This window comes from Sciurus vulgaris, assembly GCF_902686455.1.
Source record: "Sciurus vulgaris genome assembly, chromosome: 8".
In the NCBI taxonomy this organism is placed as follows: Eukaryota; Metazoa; Chordata; class Mammalia; order Rodentia; family Sciuridae; genus Sciurus; species Sciurus vulgaris.
In genome coordinates, this window is record NC_136468.1 from 27279595 (window position 1) to 27302722 (window position 23128).

The 23128-nt window shown below is 35.5% G+C and overlaps 1 protein-coding gene across 4 annotated transcripts in view; it reads left to right on the top strand.

Moving 5' to 3' along the window:
• Positions 1-23128, top strand: part of GRM8 (glutamate metabotropic receptor 8) — a 777053-nt gene that overhangs the window by 683719 nt on the left and 70206 nt on the right. For all 4 annotated transcript variants that reach the window (XM_079152225.1, XM_079152223.1, XM_079152226.1 and 1 more), the window contains exon 9: positions 1031-1966. In XM_079152225.1, coding sequence (XP_079008351.1) covers positions 1031-1966 — 936 coding nt within the window. The remainder of the gene's footprint in view (positions 1-1030; positions 1967-23128) is intronic.

A 23128-nucleotide genomic window follows, 5' to 3' on the forward strand; every position in this document is an offset into this window, starting at 1 on the left:
CATGCATTAAGCAACTATCTGTTGAAGGGAAAAATTGTGTGTCATCCACTGTTGGTTCACATGAGTGAACAGATCATTTCCTTCATAGACCTTACCTATTATAGCAACTGGCTTTCATAACTGGCTTTCATGGTCTGTTATCATCTCTAGGGTTTTTTAACTACTAGCATTCTAGTAAATTTATTGTATGTCTAATAAGGAACAAACTCAAGGTAAGGAATTGGTACTACAATTGGTACCATTCCTGTCCAAAAATATTTTTATTTCAATAAAGTATTCTGTGATTTATAAGGTAGAATTTTAAAGCTGTAAGGCAAATATTCTGCACAGTAGGGAGACTCCTTCATTTGTAGTTAATGTCAGTGTTTTAAATCACCTATTGGATGACTTTTGTTCAATGGAAAACATTACCATTAAGCTATCTCAGTCAGCCTGGTCTTCCACACAATGTGGAAATACAAACCTGAAAAAAAGTGAGTTTCAAAACTAAACAGGAACAAAGCACCAAAGTGCTCTTATCTCCATGAACACATGAGGAGACAGAGATTAAAGTTAACTTGTTTTGCCATTTCCTTTCAAAATTGCCACAGTGTGAACTGAATTTCCCCCAGTACAGTAGAAAGGCATAGATCATCTTTTAAGTATGTTTATATCATAATCCAGTGTTTCAGAGATTCTGGCATTTATACTTGTGATTAGCTCTAAAATATCCTATGGACCTTTTTATTTTTTCTTTTTGTGTTAAAATTGTTTGGGCCAATAAATCTTTCTGCAAATGTCAGATTGGTCAGCAATGAAGAGGTAAATGGAAACTAATGACACTCATCAAGTTGATGATGTGAATGATTTATTGGACCCAATCATTTAACACTTTCATAAAGTCAATATCAGGGAAGGAGATTGGGCTCTTATTATGGTAAACTGTATTTGTACTGTCAGCATTCAGTGATTTATTACAAACCTGTGGCTAGGATTAGGATATTATAAATGGGGGAAAAATGGAAGGCTCATTAATTTTTTATACCCACAGGTGGAAGACATGCAGTGGGCTAATAGAGAACACACTCACCCGGCGTCTGTCTGCAGCCTGCCCTGTAAGCCTGGGGAAAGGAAGAAAACAGTGAAAGGGGTCCCTTGCTGCTGGCACTGTGAGCGCTGCGAGGGTTACAACTACCAGGTGGATGAGCTCTCCTGTGAACTCTGCCCTTTGGATCAGAGGCCAAACATCAACCGCACAGGCTGCCAGCGTATCCCCATCATCAAACTGGAGTGGCATTCTCCCTGGGCCGTGGTGCCCGTGTTTGTTGCAATACTTGGGATCATCGCTACCACCTTTGTGATTGTGACCTTTGTCCGCTATAATGACACACCTATCGTGAGAGCTTCAGGACGGGAACTTAGTTATGTGCTCCTAACAGGAATTTTTCTCTGTTATTCAATCACCTTTTTAATGATCGCAGCACCAGATACAGTCATATGTTCCTTCCGACGGATCTTCTTGGGACTTGGTATGTGTTTCAGCTATGCAGCCCTTCTGACCAAAACAAACCGTATCCACCGAATATTTGAGCAGGGGAAGAAATCTGTCACAGCACCCAAGTTTATTAGTCCAGCATCCCAGCTGGTGATTACCTTCAGCCTCATCTCCATACAGCTGCTTGGGGTGTTTGTCTGGTTTGTTGTGGATCCTCCACACACCATCATCGACTATGGAGAACAACGGACACTTGATCCAGAAAATGCCCGAGGAGTGCTCAAGTGTGACATTTCTGATCTCTCGCTCATTTGTTCACTTGGATACAGTATCCTCTTGATGGTCACTTGTACTGTTTATGCCATTAAAACGCGAGGTGTTCCAGAGACTTTCAATGAAGCCAAACCTATCGGATTTACCATGTATACCACCTGCATCATTTGGTTAGCTTTCATTCCCATCTTTTTTGGTACAGCCCAGTCAGCAGAAAAGGTAAGTAGCAGGAAATGCATTTGACAGCCCTTTTTCTGAATTTAACTTCTTCATTTAGGATGCTCTTCCTCTTCCTGGTTCATTTATATTCCTGCAAGATGCTTCAGTCTGTGCTATTCTTATTTAGACATATATATCTCAAGGTCACATTGCTTTGAATATGTGTTGACTAGGACTGATTTTCCAAGAAAAACACTCGATTGCATCCTCCTTGGTGAGGTTGAAGACTGACAGAACTCACATCACTTTCCTGGTCTCTTGTACCAGCTTTGTTATCTACTAACATCACAGTTATTTTCCAAATGTTAATTAAAAGTGGGAGGAAGAAAGGGCAGATGTGGCTCACAGGAGTGAGCTGTCCCAGAATATACCACTGCGTGACAAATGCCTCCTTTTCTGTTCTCTGTAACCCCAGGGGGTGAAGGGGAGGAAAGTCATTCCTTGATAATTATGATGATTTTAGTCATGGAAGCAGAGTTTACAGTAAAACAAAGAGAAACTGAAATGGTTTAATACAATCCGAATCATCTTATTATTTCTGAGCCCTTATTCTCATTACCTTTTCATATGTGAAAGATGATAGTGAGGAATAAAGAAGACAGCAGTGGACAATTACATAAAGCAGTTTATAATTTTAAGTAATTTCCTTTGTCACTATATCCCATTAACTTTTCCTACATAAAACATTGCTAATAAAGAACATCTGCATGTGAGAGGGAACATGTATTGAACTAGACGCATTTAGTTCTATCTACAGAAAAACAGAGAACTAAGGTTAACCCCAAGTTCCAAAGTTTGAATAGTGGGATGGCCACAAACCAGCCTGTCAAACGGAGGCCAGTGCCTAAGAGTCACAACACATATTTTGGCATATGTGAATGGGAATTTATTAGGCTCAAACTAGTAATTCTAACTTATGAAAAAAATGTGAGCTGGCAAACAAATCTCTCAAAGTCTATTTTTTAATATGATTTATTGGACTAGTCAGAGAAAAATAATGTTTTTCAGCATTTGGAAATGTCCACACTGGATGAATTATTAGTAATGAAAACTTAAGCAGTTCTTATATTTGTATTTGAACTGTTTCTTTGTATACCGATTTACCTGGAGAGGGCCATGATAAGTAGTTCATTCTACTTTCTGGTGGACAATAAATATTAGAACCAAACAAAATCTCCTGAGATAATGTAACACTTTTCTAGTTTCTCCTCCCTTTACATTTTATAAAGTATAACCTATTCTTATTTTTTATATAATGCTATTCACAGATGGAAGAGGGCAAACACCAATGTGAATAAGATGTTTTTCTTTATTCAGATAATTCTTTCAGTGTCTCATTTTTAGACTAAATAAAAACATGGTCCTACAACAAGGTATTGGAATCATCATAGCAGTTCAAATATAAATCATATTAGTAGTTTTTTAAAGTAATAAAAGCATAACTATTTTCTCTCAGAACATTAATGTTTCAGAGATGTAGCTGCCTGCTGAGGACAGTGATGGGGACAAGAATTTGGATGTGAAAAGGACACATGAATTTGCCAGGAGGTGGTTGTTAGTCAGAGAGCTGCACATGCCCAGAACACCTGAAAGTTCTGTTTATTTATAGAAGTCTGGAATATCCACACCTTTAGAGATGGGATGAAATGTGACTAGAAAAATTTCTTTTTCTATATAAACTTCATGGAATAAAAGAAGATCTAAGAAGTAAATTATAAAACAAATAATAATATAAGTTGTTTGTAATTTATTTCATATTTATCATATAATAGAATGTGGAACTCACATTTAATAGAAGAATTCAATGGGGAACACTAACTCTTGGAATTTTCAGATAATTGTAGAGTCCTCAAACTACATAGCCTTGGAGTTGTTGAATTTAGACCAGCTCCTGATCAAGAACTATTATATTATAAATAGCTAACATCTGGCCACCATGGTAAGTTATGTAATAGAACCATGTGTTATTCTAAAACTTACCTTCAAATTTACTACCTGCTCTTCCCTGTCAATGTATATTTCATGTTTGAAACAATACATAAAATGCTTGAGAATATTTATTTTTCCACATTGCTGAAACAATTGACATGGATATTAAAAATGAATAAAAGTTTTGTATGTCTAAAAGAAGCCTTTAAATCAGTTGTATTGACTTTGGAGGAGCAAAGAGCTAAGCAGCCCTCTGTTTTCATTTATAATGCTCAGCCAATTAGCCCCATGTTATCAACCTGAAGCCTTTACAACTGCGAGGCAGCACGCACATCCATTAAGTCAGCAGATCCTTATTGAGCACTGTGTCCAGCATTGTGCTAGTTATTGAGTCCATGTCAGTCTGCTTCCCTAAGCGTTCACTGCAAGGCTCGGTCTGGCTGCCAGCCATGCCTTTTTGACGCCTGCCAGCACCTGCGAGGTGCCAGGCTCAAGGGCAGGGGAAGATGGTGAGAGGTCAGATCTGAGAAAAGAAAGCAAAGCGCTGTGCATCCTCTAACTTCACATGAGTGGCGCAGAATTGATAACAAGCTAAATGGCAGAACGGAATTTCTTCCAGTAATTTTTTGATTATGCTGTACCAGAGTAATGGCTGCAGCAGAAAATGCATCTTCACAGTTTGCTTTGAAATTATAAGAATTGTGAGAAAGAGTAAAATTAGTTGAATAACTTAGACATATTTTGGAAAACATGAGTAACAACAAATTATAAACGGATGCTTGTCACAGTCATGAAGACTGACAGTTTTTTGAAGTGTGTCTTCATTCAATCATAAAACAACCTTTAGTTTCCCCATTTTTTTTCAAATTTTGAAATGAAGATCAATCATATTTTTTTCAATAGATTTTGATGACATCATTGGTGTCTACTGCTGGATTCCACTAAATCGGGTGTAAATGTATTTTCTCTTTGTAGAGAAGTGGTGTGAAGGAAGGGTGGATACACAGAGGCATAGCCATAGATGAACAGAAATGCATGTAATCGTTTTGAAAAGACAAAATAATTAAAAGATAATTAACTTTATTGTCAGGAAAAGAATCCTTAGGGATGGTTAGGGGCCGTTAGGATGGCAGTGATCTCTTAAAGACATATTTTATCCTCCCTAATTGGACTCATAAAATGCAAATAATCAGAGAAAGGTCATGACACGGCCAAGCTCCAAGGAGCACAGTGCTTCGACCAGAGCATCAAATGGAAACAAAACAAAACAACCTCAAAATGGAAAAAAAAAATTAAAGCTTAAAAAGGAAACAATAAATCCTGAAAATCCTTATTTTTCTTTGCCCTCTGGTTATGCAGTGTCGCATCTATCTAGTAGCTCAAGTAAGAAACCTGGGGTTCATTTTCAATCCCTCCCTCTTCTTGTTCTCACCCCATTATTTCCTCCTCTCACCTCCTTCTGTGTAAATTTGTGTCTCTCTGATGTATATCTGAATGCATATGTCACAACACAGACCCTGAATATACTACATCCTCGAAAATTGCCTGTTGAATTGCACAACAGTGGCATACTCTAATAACATAAATGCTTATTTAAGTTAGAATATGACATAATGGGAATCTTCTATATATATATATCTTACTGTGATCCTCATTACAACAACTATTTTTTTTTCTGAAAAAAATTTTCCCATTCAATGATGATCCACATGTATTTCTTAAAAAAACATTGTCACTATTACAACGACAAATATTTAATATGGCTACTAAATATTTAGGGAGAAAGGCAAGGAAGCATATTGTCCTTCATTCCATCGAAAGTTCTCAAAACAAGGGAGAATTGTGACTCTGATATTTTCCCCCGTGCCCTCCCGCCTGGCTGCTTCTACTGTCCCTCTCTGTGTGGAGGCAGAGTGCAGGCATGAAAGGGGAAGGGTCCAGGGAGGAAGAGCGTGAGCTCTGTGGCAGGAGGACTCGGGTTCAATTCCTGGGTCTGCTAAACTAGCTGAGAAAACAGAGGCAAGAGGTTGTGCTTTGACAGAAGTTCCCCCACAGGATGCAAATTGGACTGCCAAGCCCTGCAAAGACATTACCTGCTGTCTGTGCCCCGCCCTCTTCTCAAACTAGAGCAAGCCTGAGTTCATATATTCTGGGAAAGGGCGGGAAGATGGTTGAGTTAAAAGCAAAAACTAATTTTGTATCATTAAGATACATTTTCTATACTAGTGGATACCTCATACTAGTTTGGCAGAAAATCTCACAATCCACAAGTCAGAAAAGGTGCTTATCACATAATAAACAGGAATAAATGTTGAGGATTATTATGTAATGTTAGGCTGTTAGCCATGAGGGCAAGAACCTTATTTGGTTTTGCTCACCTAGCATAATACCAGGTCTGAAATAGGTTTTTGAAAAGAGATTTAATGACTTAGAATATATTCAAATGAATTGGGAGATCTGATATTTGATTTATTCAGATAATGGTCTCAATTTCTCCAGTCATTTGGACCATGGCTTGTGCAGCTTCCTAACTGGAAGTATTTTCTGGGAGGCTTGCCTGAGATCACAGCAGTGAAGGAGGGCTGTGAGAGAGACAGGCATCTGAAGTATCAGGAGAAAGAGAGGTGTTCCAGAGGCAATATGTAACTGCCTTCAAATATTTAGCAGCAAGTGTCCTCAGAAAGCAGTTGTTGAAAGCTTGATTTTATAGTTTGAAGTGTGAATAGCCTTAACAAATTGAGAAAGGTAGATCTGAAATTAGTAATAAAATCCTGCTCTAGAAGTAGTCTGGTTGATTCAAGGAAAACCTGGGGTGAGATGTCCAAATGACAGGGAAAACAACAATAGAAATGAGCAGGGTAGATCAGACCAGAGGTCATTGTCCAGCCACACCTATCTCCCAATATTTCTCTTTTCCTTAGGAAGGAGGGAAGAGGATCAGTATCCACTTGGCCATGCTTATTGTTGATGCTTATGACTATATTGTGTCATTTGTTGGTGCAGTGTTAAGCATTTTTATTACTCTCAGCTTACAGTCATTTGAAGCAGATCCTTTGAAGGCTTCAGTGATGTCCCACGTTGAGGATTATGCCTCATGTTGTCATTTGCTGTTCTGGATAAGGCCAATTACACCAGAATATTGTAACCCACTCTGGAATGGGAAAAACAAATTAAACAGATACACAAAAGAAACTATATGATCTCATTTGTGCAGTTAGTTAAAACGAGGTGCTTGTGAACTTTTAGAGGAGAAAATTGACATAGATTCTGGGGCACATATAGGCAAGACTGTTAAGTATCTTTCCTTGGGAATTCTGCCTTATCTATATTTTGTTTGTTTTTCTGGCTGTGCTATGTATTTTTGCTATAGAAAATTTTCATCTTTACAAATTAAAGGCAATTCTTTTGGGGATGCCCATCTGACTTGACAGCACAAAGAATATTTGCTCAATGAATTTTGTTTAGATTCCATAATCCTACTTTTGTGGGAACTGGGAGGGCTAGGTCTACTTAATGTAAGCATTTATTTATTAGTGAGATTGTGGTATTTCTCATATTTTTCAAACTGAAATTGTGTTTCCAAAGATTTTAATTTTCTGTACCCAAATTTCAGTAATTTAATCAGCTAGACCATTAGTTAGTCAACCTGGGAACTTGGTTCTAAAGCTAGCGCATCCCATGAAAAGAGTTTTGTTTACTTAGTATGACTGAAAAATGCTGGTGTACTAGATTTCATTAAGATTGAAATGTGACTATTTTCAGAGTCATAGTGACCATGGTTTTATTTCAGAACTTTTAGAGAAATGTCATATAAATAGACTTATTTCTATACAGACAGAACCTTAATGACATTCCAGGCTTGATAATATAGAGTGTAGTGACTAATTTACTTATCGTAACTTCAAATTGAGTTTTCCATGATTCAGGAGATTCTAATATCCATATGCACACAGGGTGCCAGAAAGAGCAGATTGCAAGCAAATAGTTTCTTTTAGCCAAAAACATATATACATTTTTATATTAGGAAATTAAAAAATATATATCTAAATGTAGTATCACATGGGTTAATCCCAACTACCTTTAAATGTAGAAAAATATTTTACCAAGTATTAATATAAATTCCAGGCTATCTAAAATAAATGCAAAACAGATGATTTTGAATATTAAGATAAACATAAAAATAGAAACTTAATCTGGTTTTTGGTTCAAAGTAAGTGCTGGTGAAAATATACTTATCTCCTCCCCTTAATAATGGAATGAAAAAAAAAAAATAAGGCAGAAAGGAAGAAAGAAGAGAGGAGGAAGAGAAGGCAGTGGGGGTGGGGGTGGGGAAAAATAGTGACAGAGACAGAGAGGGAGGTGGAGAAGCCATCATATTGTTAGTACCACCATTATATGAAAATCAGTTTGAAAAAAAATACTGAAACATGAGTCAGTCGGGTTTGATTTATGGAGAATTAAAAAAGCGGAAGCACACACGCTCCAAGAGGCATAAGTGGTTCATACTAGGGAAATCCCAAATAATGTACAAACTGAAGCACAACAAAAGTCCTAAGCAGACATTGCAGGGAACATCAGGGAAATGCTTGAAGAACTACGTTTGAGAAATAGCCATGCTGGTTAGACCCCTCATTTTGCTATTCAGCCCCAACTTCATGTTTGGAGAGTGAAGATTAAAATTTTGAACTCCAAAATATGAGAATAATCTGACAGAGGACTTCTAGTGTGAATATATGCCACTGAAAGAGAAGGACAAGAATTTGGAGTAATTTTATTTTAAACAAGGATGGGGTAGGGGATAGGAAATACAACTCTGTCCAGGACAGATTTTTCAACTCCAGTCCTTCCGTGGTGGGTCCATACTCTGCTTGCCAATATGAAAATATTTTAAAGAGATGCCAGGTGGTAAAATGATCATTAACTCCAAGTCCATAGTCAGTCCTCTCAAACAGAGCAAAGGGGCTCAGTCAATAATCTTTATCAATCAGCCTGCCTGTCAAGCATAATTTTCATCAGTAGTCATAGATGCTACAATCATGAAGAAAACTAAGAATATAACTTTAAAGACTGAAAAGCAAACAAAGCAGAATAACTAGCTTCAGAGAAACAATTCCTAGAAGTAATTCAGGATATATGTGAATCTTTAAAAATCAGCATTCTAAGAGAGAACCAAGAAGAATTCAAGAAGAATATTGAACACACATTCACACATACATGTGTGTAGGTTGCTGTGGAAAAGATCAACAAGAGAATAATAAAATGACTCTGGATATTAAAAATTATGAATGTGAAAATAAAAAGCTGAACTGATAGGTGGAAACTGAGAATCAGCAGTGGAGGATAAAATAAAAGGCAGAAGCAAAGAGAAAAATGTAAAAAAATAAGGAAAATATGGAGAATAGTTAAAACATGCTAAGATAGATTCAGGATCCCAAGCTACATCTAGTCAACATCCTAGAAGAGGAAATAGACAAAGAAGGTGAAGAAATTGTTTTTAAAAAGAAGAAAAGTTTCAAAAGCATAAGATCATTCTTTAAATTAAAAATAATTTTTACTTAAAGTTTTACTTTAGTAAAACTTCATTAAGTGATAAAATATTTTAAGAACATTTAAAGTTGAGAAAAGATATCTACAGGAATGAAAATCAGACCTCATCTGCCTCCCTGAATTCTGCATGGCAATGAGCAAAGACTTTCTTGAGGGAAAAGTATTTTAAAATTAAAATTATATAGCCAGCCAAACTATCAGTCAATGTGAGCTTAAGACATAAATGGCTTAGAAAATCTGGTGCCTAAGATATTACATATGGGTTATTTTGGATGGATGTAACTCATCTATTAAAAAATGCATTATCAGATATGAGATGGGTAAGAGTGACAGTTGCACATGATCTACAAGTAATGAGGAGAATGAAAAAGGAATTATAAAAAGCTCTATTAGATCATCATGGCTAATTATTCTTTAAAATCCAGAATTTTGCCAGGTGTGGTGGTGCACATTTATAATCCCAGCTGCTTGGGAGGCTGAGGTAGGAGGATTGCAGTTTCAAAGCCAGCTTCACCAACTTAGTGAGGCTATAAGCAACCTAGTGAGATCTTGTTTCAAAATTAAAAAAAAAAAAAAAAAAATTTAAAGGAGGACTAGAGATGTGGTTCAGTGATTAAGTGCCCTATGATTCAATCCCTGGTATCAATCAATCAATAAATAAATAAGCAAGGAGACAAACAAATCCAGAATTTTAATAATTATTCTTACTCGTATGCAAGTCCAATTATGCTGCTTAAATATGTACCAGCCATACATAGAAATTGCTTTTTGTATTGTTTGTACCTTGTTAGGAAAGACCTGGAAACAAAATACAGAAATAATGATTTGTCTGCTAAAGTGAATGTAAATGTTATGAGCCCTGTACTTGAGAAACATTGATGTGACTTTAAAAAATTAGGTCTGTGAGAACATACAAGAGAGGGGAGTTGCCTCAGCACGCCAAATCAGTCACCTTCTCCTGTGAGTAGACAACAGATATGATCTAGAATTGTTAAGTCAAGAGATACCATTGCATTATATGAACAACAGCAAAAATGAAATAAAAGCCCTAATACTGAGAATTCTTTAGAATAGCACCAATAATGGGCATATAGGTAATGGAGAGTTTTATTTTATCTAATAAATACTTAAATTTTATTTAATAACTCTATATGATATCAACATAAATAATTGCATCCAGAAGGGTTTAAATCTCAAGAAAATCTCTTCTAAGACAACATGAGTGTACATTCTCATAGACTTTTAGTATATGACATATTTTAATAGATTCTTTTAGATGCAAAGTGGATGAATGATTTTGAATTTGTTAAATGACCCAAATATTCGGTGGTTTCAAATGACCTATAAATTTCCTCTTCTTTAGGGTTAATGCAATTGCTAAATAAGTACTTTTCAAAGACCATAATTTAAGTAGCAGTTTATAGCTGGCAATTGCATTACAAAAATTTATTAAATATTTTCTATGTGCAAATACCTTTGATGGGTGTTTATAAAAATGCATAAGTGAATAAGAAGTTGTCATCAGGTTTTTTTGAGCATCAAGTAGTGGCTATGCCAAGAATAGAGGTGGCTCGTACAAGGCAGAGTAAGATAATGGAAAACTTGGAACAAGGGATGGTGAAAGGAAAAAAATACCATGTCCTTTTGGGGGATGAAGAAAGTCTCCATGAAGGAGGTAGGAATCCAAAACAGGTCTAGAAGACTGGATAGAAAACGGATGGTGTCTGCCTTCTAGACAATAGGAATATTGGGTTTAAACATTCAGAGAAGGGTAAGTCAGGGTTTTGCAAAACCTGTGAATGAAAAACTGTTCTAAGTTAAAGATAACCACAAAGAGAGGAAAGTGACCATATATCCCTATTTCTTCTACTAGTAGAAACTCTTTTACTCTTAAAATTGTTTCCCAATGTGGGCAGTAAATTACATTATTACGCATAAAATAAGGCTGGGTAGATAATTGGGAAGCATTCTCTGGAGGGCTGGTGCCAATTCTTTTGCTAGGGATTTAAGTGTATTTGAATCGTGCTGAACATGGATGTATTCTCAATAAAATTACATTTGTGAGATTTTCTTTGCCAATGGTGAATTGCACTAATTGTTGTGCACAAAGATAAGAAAAAGGAGAAAAACAAGTTTATTTAAGAAATGCGGGCAAGAAATATTGGGTACTCATTTCAAATGGAATTGGCCGCAGAAGACAAAACAGGAGGTGAAGTACTTGCAGTGCATGTTCTATATTTTTCTTGTAATGGCAAAACTTGTGTTTGGCTGCTATAACAATTCTACCCAGTTGAGCTTCGAAAAGAGCCCCACCATAAAAATTGGTATGCATGTACCACTAGAGTATGCTGATTTTGGATATATATCAATAGCTTTTGTGTCCAGATATCAAGGAGTGGGGTAGCTGGGCAATATGGTGGTTCCTATTTGAGTCTTTTGAGAAATCGCTGTACTGCTGTCCAGAGTGGTTGTATCAATTTGCAGTCCTATCAGCAATGTGTTACACAGTGATTTATATTATATTAGTGTATTAGTGTATTCTATTCGTGATCTTTCTCTCACATCTTCGAAGTTGTCATTTGTATTCTTGATGATTGCCATTCTAACTGGAATGAGGTGAAATCTTGGTGTTGTTTTGATTTGCTTTTCCATGATTGCTAAGGATGTTGAATAATTTTCATATATTTTTTGGCCACTTGTATTTCTTTTCTTGAGAAATTTTGTTTATGGTAGCGCAATTCACAATAGCCAATTATGAAACCAGTCTAGGTGCCTGTGAACAGATCAATGGATAAAGAAAATATGGTATATATACATAGTGGAGTTTTATTCAGCCATGAAAAGAACAAAATTATGTCATTTGCTGGTAAATGGATGGAACTGAAGAACATCATTCTAAGTGAAATAAGGCAGAGACAGAAAGTCAAGAGTTGAAACTTTTCTCTCATATATGGAAGTTAGAGAGAAATAAGGAATTTTAAAAATGGGTATCTCATTAAAATGGGAAAACAGTGGAGTACAAGGAGGAGATTAGGGGGTGAGAGGAGGAATGGGAAATGGGAGGAACTGCAGAATGAAATTGACAAAATTATGTCATTACTTTTATGTATAAATAAGCACAATGAATTCCACTTTCATGTGTAAGACAGAATTTAAAATTAATAAGTAAGTGAAGGAAGTCCAGGAGAGTAGAAGAAGGGAACTCTGGGAAGGAGGAGGAGAGGGAAAGAGAAGCACTGGGAATGAAATCAAGAAAATTATGTTCTATGCATCTGTGAATATGTCAAAATGAATCCTATTATGTATAGCTATAATGTATGAATAAAAACATGAAAAGATCTCCACTCTTCCTTCCAGTCTGGGCTGAGGAAGAGAAAGGAATGTTTCACAGGTAGAGATAGAACCCAGGGCCTCTCACATTTTAGGTAAGTGCTCTACCACTGAGCTACATTCAAAAACCTGTGTATGCGTGTGTGTGTGTGTGTGTGTGTGTGTGTGTGTGTGTGTGTGTGTGTGTGAGAGAGAGAGTGTGTGTGTGTGTTTGCTGGGAAGCAAATCTTTTTAATTGCTAATGACTGAAACTAGCCAAGAATGAAGAAGCATACTCAGGTCCACAGAAGGAAAACTAGGTAATAATCAATATGTGTGGATTATGATTTTGAGTAAAGAAATCTGTTAAATAATAGTGAAATTAATGTTTTTATTTATTCTAATAGGTTGTACATGACAGTAGAATGCATTTATACATTTTTGTAAATCATACATAAATGGAGTGTAATCTCATTTTTCTGATTATACATATTATAGGATCACATTGGTCATGCAGTCATATATATACATGAAATAATAATGTCTGTTTCACTCTACTATCCTTCCTACCTCCATACACCCTCCCCTCCCTTCGCTCCCCTCTACCTAATCTAAAGTAACTCTTTTCTTCCCTAGCCCCACTCCTTATTGTGAATTAGTACCCAAATATCAGAGAAAACATTTGGCCTTTGGTTTACTGGGTTTGGCTTATTTCATGTAGCATGATATTCTCCAACTCCATATATTTACCAGTAAATGCCATAATTTCATTCTTCTTTAAAGCTGAGTATTATTCCATTATATATATATATATATATATATATAAATTATATATATAATTGTGTGGCTGTGTCACTGTAGTATGCTGATTTTAAGTCCTTTTGGTATAAACCGAGCAGTGAGATAACTGGGTCAAACGGTGGTTCCATTCCAAGTTTCTGAGGAATCTCTATACTGCTTTCCATAATGGTTGCACCATTTTTCATTCCCACCAGCAATGTAAGAATGGATCTTTTCCCCCACATCCTAACCAACATTTATTGTTGCTTGTATTCTTGATAGTTGCCATTCTGACTGCAGTGAGATGGAATCTTAGAGTAGTTTTGATTTGCATTTCTCTAATTGCTAGAGATGTTGAACATTTTTTCATATATTTGTTGATCAGTTGCATATCTTCTTCTGTGAAGTATCTGTTCAGTTCCTTAGCCCATTTATTGATTGGGTTATTTCTTTGTTTGGTGTTAAGTTTTTTGAGTTCTTTGTATATCTTAGAGATTAATGCTTTATCTGAGGGGCATGTGGTAAAGATTTTCTCCCAATCTGTAGGTTGTCTCTTTACATTATTGATTATTTCTTTTCCTGAGAAGATACAGAGACAAACCCACATAAATACAGTTACCTCATACTAGACAAAGGCACCAAAAACATTCACTGGAGAAAAGATAGCCTATTCAATAAATGGTGCTGGAAAAAATGAAAAGCCACGTGTAATGAAATAAAATTAAACCTTTATCTCTCACCCTGCATGAAGCTCAACTCAAAGTAGATCAAAGAGAGGTACTAGAACAGAGACCCTTTGACTACTAAGAAGAAAAAGTAGGCCCAGACCTTTACCATGTTGCCCTAGGATCTGACTTCCTTAACAAAACCCCTAAAGTGCAAGAAGTTAAGTCAAGACTCAATAAATGGGATGGATTCAAACTAAAATGCTTCTTCTCAGCTAAATGAAATTAATTTTGATAGATGAAATAAAGCAAATGCTTTAGAAGTAAGATCAAAATAATTTCTAAGTGTTGTATTATATTTAAATATATAATCACCATTTTACTGTGTAAATTTAAAAATGAAATGAATTTTATTTTCTAAAGAATTTGAAGTTTAGGATAATCTCAATTTTCTCTGTCATGTAGAGATGAATTTACTCAGTTTTTTCTTTACTTTATCTCATTTTTGTGTAATTTTGGGTACCTGGCATCTAAAATCAATTGTTTTTTGCTTTCTCATTACAATTACTTTTTTATAAAAATTTTTTAGATGTTGATAGACCTTTATTTTATTTATTTTGCATTATATTTATTTTTTAATTTATTTTGTATTTATTTTATTTACTTTATTTTATTTATTTGTTTATTTATTTATATGTGGTGCTGAGAATCAAATCCAGTGCCTCACACATGCTAGGCAAGTGCTCTACCACTGAGCCACAACCCCAAACCCCTCATTACAATTACTTTTTGAAAGTCATATATTGACTATTTAAGGTAATCCACAAGAGTCTACATTTTGTCAGTGTTCTGAATTCTGTAAATAATCAGTATGTTAACACTAATTGTAAATTTTGGGTTTTGTTTGTTCATTTTTTTAAAGATGATTTAGGTTATTCCCTTTTGAAAAAAAAATCTTTAATTCAAAAATCGTGGCTGAACATGTTGGTACACATTGAAAATCCTATTGATGTCAGAGGCTGAGACAGGAGGATTGCAAGTTGGGGGCCAGCCTGGGCAATTTAGTGAGAACCTGTTTAACACCAAAAACAAACCTGAGGTTGTAGAGTTCAGTCCCACACCTCCCACCAAAAGATTTCCTTGAATTTAATATTTTCATCTTGAAATTTTAGGTTCACTGTGTTATTTGTTTGGTCAAGTGTATTTTGGGAAAGTATCAATAAATGTATTACTTTCTCCTGTCTGTTGGTCCAAAACCTATAGAAGACAGATCCCTATGCAGTCTTTGGAGTATATACAGAATTACTCACATTGCTCACACATATATGCATACAGCTTCTGTAGATTTTAGGTTTTAGGCAAGATTAAATATCATGCATTTCTCCTGCCAGCTGTTTCCTCTAAAATTCTTATTTTACTCAAATTGAATTGAATTGAAAATATTACTGGTAGATTGTAAACCTGCCATAAAACCTTTAAGCGTTTCCATCAGCAGGCAGCTTATCATCATAGCACTGCCCTTTCTTCAACAAAGCCCTATCCCCATGCTGAAATGTCCAATCAAACCACAATTTATTGCACACTTTGTTATACTGCATACTCACGGTTAAGAACTGACAATGTTAAGCATGAAATAATTAAATTCAGAATGCAAAAGCATATGTGGAGAAGGTGGCAAGAAAAATAGCCAGAAGCAGAGGCATTCAGTGCTACAGGATCATAAAGGATATGTCTGCCAAGAAGGCTCTCCAATTTCTTTTTTTCATCTTGCTTATTATTTATAGTGTTTTTATATACAGTGTGTGCGTACATTTGTGATTGCTCATGATGCCCTCCATTTTATATGGTCCCTTCCTCTATGCTCCAGGAAACCGCATTGCTTGAATCTGTTTTTGTTTCTTGTCTCTTTTATCTCATCTTCCTTCTGCTCAAGTTGCCCCTGATTTTGGCATTTCTCCCAGGCACCATTCCCTTGAAGTGCTCATCATTCACAAAGCTTCTGCTAGAAAGGCTGCAATTCATGCTTTTCTAGCCGTGTTCTTAATCTCTGCCCTTTCACATGCTCAAAGATGTAGACTGCAACAATCCAAAACTGAAATCTGAAAGCAATCCAAAACCCAGACTGCAAAATTAAGCTACCTAAAAACCAAAACCTATCATAGTTAAAATGGTTGCTACTTATTAGATGCCTCTTCTGTGCTGAAAAACAGTTAAATTCTTTAAACCATCTTCTTATATCTCTAAGAGACAAATTCTCAAAGAAACTAAGTCTCTGAAGAAAATTTTACAGATGCTGGAAAATTAAGTTGAGAATTTTTGCATTCTACCACTAATATACCTGAGGTTTAACTTACTCCATTTATCCACAGACTTAGTTTTAACTTCAACTTTATATTTCTGCATTATGTTCAATCTCTATTTCATTTCCTCCTTTGTTTAAAGTTTATCTGTTATACTGATATCCAAATATGGGTGTTGACATTAACTTTTCTTTCCCTTGTACCCCTGTTTAACTTTTGTCAACAAATAATACTGGTCATTTCAAATTTCTTCTGTATCCATCCTTTTTCCCCCTATTTCCAAGGTCAAATCCCTAGGCCACTCCCAGCTCTTCTATACCAGTCTACTGTTGGGATATAAGAGCTAGTCTCTTAGACTTGCTATTTGACAGTGACTTCAAGATTTCTGTCATAAAGTTATTCTACAGCACTTCTACTTGACACTATTTTATAGTTCTACTTAATCAGCCACTTTTTATTTAACACCTTTGCTCTGTTATATACTGACAGCATTGTTTGAACCAAATGTGGCTGGTCTTCATGGAACTTAAATTATAATAGAGGATGGGCCTGATCTAAGTGGATAATTATAGAATCAGGTATTCAGTAAAAATTGTTATATGTGCTATCAGTGGTCCTGTGAAGGGTTGATTTTAAACTAAAATTATTTCCTATTTAGCATTAGAAGAAGCCTAAACTTTCCAAAGTTTCCATGATCATCTTTCATTTTCATGAAATCAATTCTTACCAAATGAACTAATTCATAAAATCTCTAACTTATAAAACATTACCAATTTAAAGCATACAGATGCTTTATGTGACTGCCTATGATTTTGCATTTCCAGATTTGTTTCTGTGTGGTTTATTTCAGTACTTCTTCAGGAAAAGATGATAATTATAAATCCTTTGTATTCTTCTCAACTGAACTCTCACATTTTAGTCACAAAATGACTATCAAAATGCTTTGCAGATAGTTTCAGGTAAAAGTATTTTGTTGTTTTTGAACTGGATATAAAGGAAAGTGTTCAACATTTTCAAGCCAATCGAGACAATGTGTTAAGTTAAAGACAAAAGTGGAGAAAATATTTAAACTGAGAGGCAAGAAATTGGGGTTCTTGTCTCATTAACATCCCTTTGGCTTTTTCTTTTTTAAATGTATTTTTTTTAGTTGTAGATGGACACAACACCTTTATTTTATTTATTTTTATGCGGTGCTAAGGATTGAACCCAGTGCCTCATATGTGGTAGGCAGGCACATTACCACTGAGCCACAACCCCAGCTCCATCCCTTTGGCTTTGATCAACAAGTTATCTTCTCTGAATCTTAGTCTGCTCACCTCAGGTAAAATGAGGACTTAGAGTCTCAAAGTCTCTAAGTCCAAAATGCTCTTATTGTAAAGAAAATTACCAGTTACATAAGAAATGGTCAACCACTCGGAGACATGACCTAATTTTTAAGCAAATGTGCATGGAGATTACTGTGTATATGCAGTGAAGAATGCAAACGAGGGCACAAAGCATTTTAGAAGATGAATGTACTTAAGGCAGATGATCGGTCTCATAAACCCTAATCAAGGCATTCACATTGACATAGCATGATGCAGACATGGGATCTAGAGTCTGAATTACTTTTCCATAGAGTCCTATGGGGTATCTCCTCATACCACGTTTCTTTCACTTTTATGAGCTATCTTAGGCAGGAAAGTGCAAAAGGCACTCAGCATATTAATTTCTAAACTTTTAGACTTTCTAGTTGAAAAAGGAAGAAAGGAAGACAGAAAACGGTACAACTGATAGCATGTATTTCCCAGTTCATCTAATTTTGCTAGTTTAACTTCACCTACCTTTCCTTTGACACATTTTACTCATCATTATTTCTTGTTTATCATTCAAATCATTTTTCCTCTGCTAGAAATACATGAACCACTGACTGGAAAACTTTGATGTGACCTCAGAGAAGTTAATGTCTAAAGTAATCTCTTGCTAGAAATTGATTTTGATTTCACTTCACATTAGTGAATTCCTTATCCCCTTCTACCACATTTCCTTGTACTTCCAGTTAATGCAGTATCATAAATCGCTCCACCACAATGCCTAAGGAAGAGCGAGGGAATTATGCCTACTAACCAATCCTCTCATGACATATTATAGCGTGTTGGTAACAAGAACCAGTTAAGTTTCTTGTACACCCTTGATTTTTCTCTTATTTGATTTTTTTCCCCTTTCTAATGTCACTCACCCTGTAGACACTGGGATAAAGCAAGCTGATATTTGAAAGTCCTTTTGTAACTGGGAACAAGGAAAGCTGTTATTTTCTTGAAAAAAATATCATTATAGTTTAAGGTTTAATTCAAGTATACATGTTTTGTAGGTGACTAGATTTCTCTTCCTTTGAGAACCTTATAGGGCTTAAAGAGGTGTGTGTGTGTGTGTGTGTGTGTGTGTATAAATATTATATATATATATATATCTTGTGTGTGTATGCACACACACATATATATATAAAGTTTGTGTCTATATATAGAGACACACAAAAGTATGTGTACATACACATACTCACATACACACATGCTTTTTTTCCCCTTAGACTTGAAACCATTCAAAGCAGTTGCTTTTTCCAAAAGCTTAACTCCTTAAAATTTCATAAGAATATTTCTTATGCAAATGTTCTATGAAGATATTAGGAAAGTCCTATATGAATTTTCATTTGTTTTTAAAAATAATGGCCATACTTTTAACACAGAATAGTTTAGGGTCAATTCTTATTGAACACAGTGTGTGATAGTTGAAACTACAGTATTTTAAATAACACCCTAAACAATTAAATTGCATTCAGTTTAATTGCATGGAGGCAGCATGGTACGGGTGGCCCTTCAATTTTCCATGTGCAATGAACATGAAGCCCCCCAGCTGATCCTGTGAGTTCTCTTCCAGTTCTCCAGAGGAGCAATGTTCATAGTTCTCTGTACTTCTGCATGTTTTAGTGAAGATCAGCAAAGGGACTCAATTCCTCATTTTTCTTAATTGCTTAAAATTCCTTTTCTGTATCTTATTCATCAATTGCATTATCTTTACTTAGGAGTAGTTGGTCCGTTTCAAGTCATCTTTATTGAAATGTAATACTACAAGGTCAAAAGACAAGGTATATAGCTATATCTTAAAGTGAAATGGCTTCATAGGGTCTTGAAATCTTAGTGCCCTTGAATAATAAAGCAAATTGGGAATTGTTAATATGCATAGAAGAAAAATTATTAATATTCATAATTTAAAATATTCTATTTCAGTATGGAGTACTGATAAAAGATATCTGTTTCATTTGACATTTCAACTCAACTCAGTATATATTATCAATATTTTAAAAACTTATTTTAAAGAAATACTAGGTTAAAGTTGCCTTATTTATTGAATAAAAATGGAGATATCCAATTAGATGTTAATTTCAGGTAAACTACAGATAATTATTTTGTGTAAGTATGTTTGTATAATACTTAAAGCATCCAAAAATACTTGCTATTTATCTGAAATGAAAATTTAACTGAATGTTCTATAATTTATCAGGCAACGCTATACTAAATTGGTGAGAGAAAACTGAGGTGAATTTAATAAAAAGTCTTAATCCTCAAATAACTTGCTATGAGAATTTAATAAAACTTTATATATGTAAAGAACAAAAGCATTAATAGTGCAAGTATAAATAAGTTTGTATTACAAGAAAAGTTTAAACTAGAAAAGTTTAAACTAGATCAATATTTCATTAACAGATGGCCTAAAATTCAGTGGTTAGTAGTTGTAGTGAGATTAAAGTCCTCCCAAAGATGCGACTATTCTAGTCGCCTAAACCTGTGAATGTGTTTATTACCTGGTGAAGGAATATCAAGGTAGCAGATGGAATCAGTATTGCTAATCACCTCACCTTGCAGTAACTATCTGAATGGTTCCAATATCACTCTAAGAGACTTACATGAGGGGAGGGAGACAGAAGTCAGTGCCAGAGATGGGACCCGGGAAGGCCATTGTTGGCTTTGAAGAGAGAAGGGGTCATAAACCAAGGAAGGCAGGCTGATCCTCCCCTAGAACCTCCAGAAGGAATGCAGCCCTGTCATGGACCTTGATTTTTGCCGAGTGAGAACCATTTCTAATTTTTGACCTCTAGAATTGCAAAGGAACACATTTGCTTTATTTTCAGTGATTGAGGTTGTGGTAATTTGTTTTACAACAGCAATAGAAAAACTTAGATTTGGTAAATACCATATACATTATTGTTTTAGGTGATGCCCTGTATAATTTTCTACCATAGACATAGCATGCAATTTCTTCAAACCCATTCCTTATAAATATATTTAATATTAATATTAATATTAATCAAAGACTATAAATGCAGATTTGAAACAATATTCTAAACTAATATGGTATATACTAAGCATCTTAATTCACTTTTAATCATATGTGCATATTAAACTACAGAACATTTAGGGGAAATTTCAATTATAATGATATATGGTGAAATAAGACAGGGTTATGAAAACAGAAGAATAAGTCCAAAATAAAAGTAAAATGAATGTGTGTGTGTGTGTGTGTGTGTGTGTGTATGTGTGTGTATTGCATATAGAGAATAATCAAGGGAGACATACATGTAATGGTTATGAAAAAGCAACTAAAATTATAATGTAATTGTAATCATAATAATTTAATTTTACTAATATGGTATGAATTGAGTTTGCTTGCTCATTTCTAAACCTATTTTAAAATGGATTGACTAGCAAATATTTAATGTAATACTAAACAAATTTTTAGAACTTGGTTGAAACAGAAATGTTATTATCCATTCCAAATAGTATTTAGAATTTTTACCAATTCAATAAAAATTATAATGTATGATGGCTAAAGATACAAATTTCTCTTGAAATTATCATCTAAATACATAATCTCATTCATGTCTTCATTTTTATAATTTTAATTTTATAAGAATTGATCTTTGCTAAGATCTAAAGCACTTAAAATTCATATTAAAGTTCTTTTTGTCAAATGTCATTGTTTTATGGTCCCGGTTTCATATAACTTTGCATTTTCCATTTTAAAGGTTTTGAGTAGAAGCTTAGAGAAGAATAATAGTGCTCACACTTATTGAGTGAGTTCCTATTATGCTGAGCTGAGAACTCAGTGCTCTACATAGTTTAATTGACCACAGTCCTACAAAGGTCATTTCATAAATATTCCCCCATTTTACCTACAGTCAAACTTGTTTCATGGGACTTCGTGAGTTCTGAAGCTTATATTTAAACTCCAATTTGGCTTTGAAGTCTAAAGTTTTTCAATATTCAAATTGTTTAAAGCATTTTAAACATCCACTATAGCTTTATTGAGCTGGGCTAATATAAAATAGCATAGAATTGAAACACATTTTCATCCATGTGGGTGGACATCAGATTGCTTGCTGGTATCCCAATTGTGAGTCACTGGGAGAAACGAAAACAGATGGACCACAACTCCAGCATCTGCTGCCCTGGTTGGGGCTAATACACTGATGCTGAGCTTTCAGAGGCTTGGGATACTTGTATTCTTCATCTCTGTTTACTGTGCCTAGCACAGTGCTTGACTTATAACGGGCATTCAGGAAGGGTTTTTGCAGGAATGAACCAATGCAGGAACAAGGCCAGCTCTTCTCTCCATATTGTATCCCTTTAGAACCTGTTAGTTGAGACTGTGCTCTTGCAACACTCAAAGAGAAATCTGGAAAAAGCTGTATAAGGGAAGTTTAAGTTTATAAGAGTAATTGAATGTTTTATATTATGCACCTCTGAGTGCGATCTGTCTGGGATCTGTACTTCATCTATTTAGGCTGACAGAAAGTGAACAGGAGCCAACAGGTCTCTCTCTCCCTGTCTCCCTCCTTTCACACCCATGTTCTCAGCATTCCTACTCTTTATCTTTCTTTTATAACGCCCAGAATGGACTTTGCCTGAGTTCAGCTCCATTTACCTAAAGATAAAAGTAAGGAGAGGAAAAGAGAGGTTACAATGAAGGGAAAATCAGAGTGTGACAAGATGACAGGAACAGTCAGTAGAGGAACTTGGGCTGAAGACTAAAAAACACAGTGTGTGTACAGGGCTAGCTCAGGCGGGGCCATGCCTGGTGTCAAGTTGCTCCTGGTGTTGTGGTTCCAGTTTGGTAGTGCCCTGCTGAACTTCCCTAAGAAGCCCTGGAACTTGGTAGTGGAAGAGACTCCAGTGGGTGTAGCACTTCAGAGTTGTCCATTATTCCCTAATCTTCTCAGTCAAGTTCAAATAAACAGTTTGGATGACCAGGATACAGGTTTTCACATATTTTTATTCTGCTCCTGAGGAGTGCTGAAGCAGCATGGAATTGCCCAAAGCCTCTCATACCTGAATTTTAGCTGTCGATTATGGCATGGTTTGTGTCACGAGCTGTCAGCCTCAGGCAGAGCCATACCCCATGAGTATGAGCAGACATGGGCTGGTTAAGTTCTACACAGTAGTGGAAACGATGAATAGAAGCAATCATAGGGAGGCTTCAGAGACTGGAGTGGCCTGTGGTAAGGGCCAGCTCTTAGTGTGACCCAGACAGACATGTGACACTTTGTTCATCTTGCCCTCTTATATTGCTGCCAGTGGCTATGAGTTCTCATTTGAACC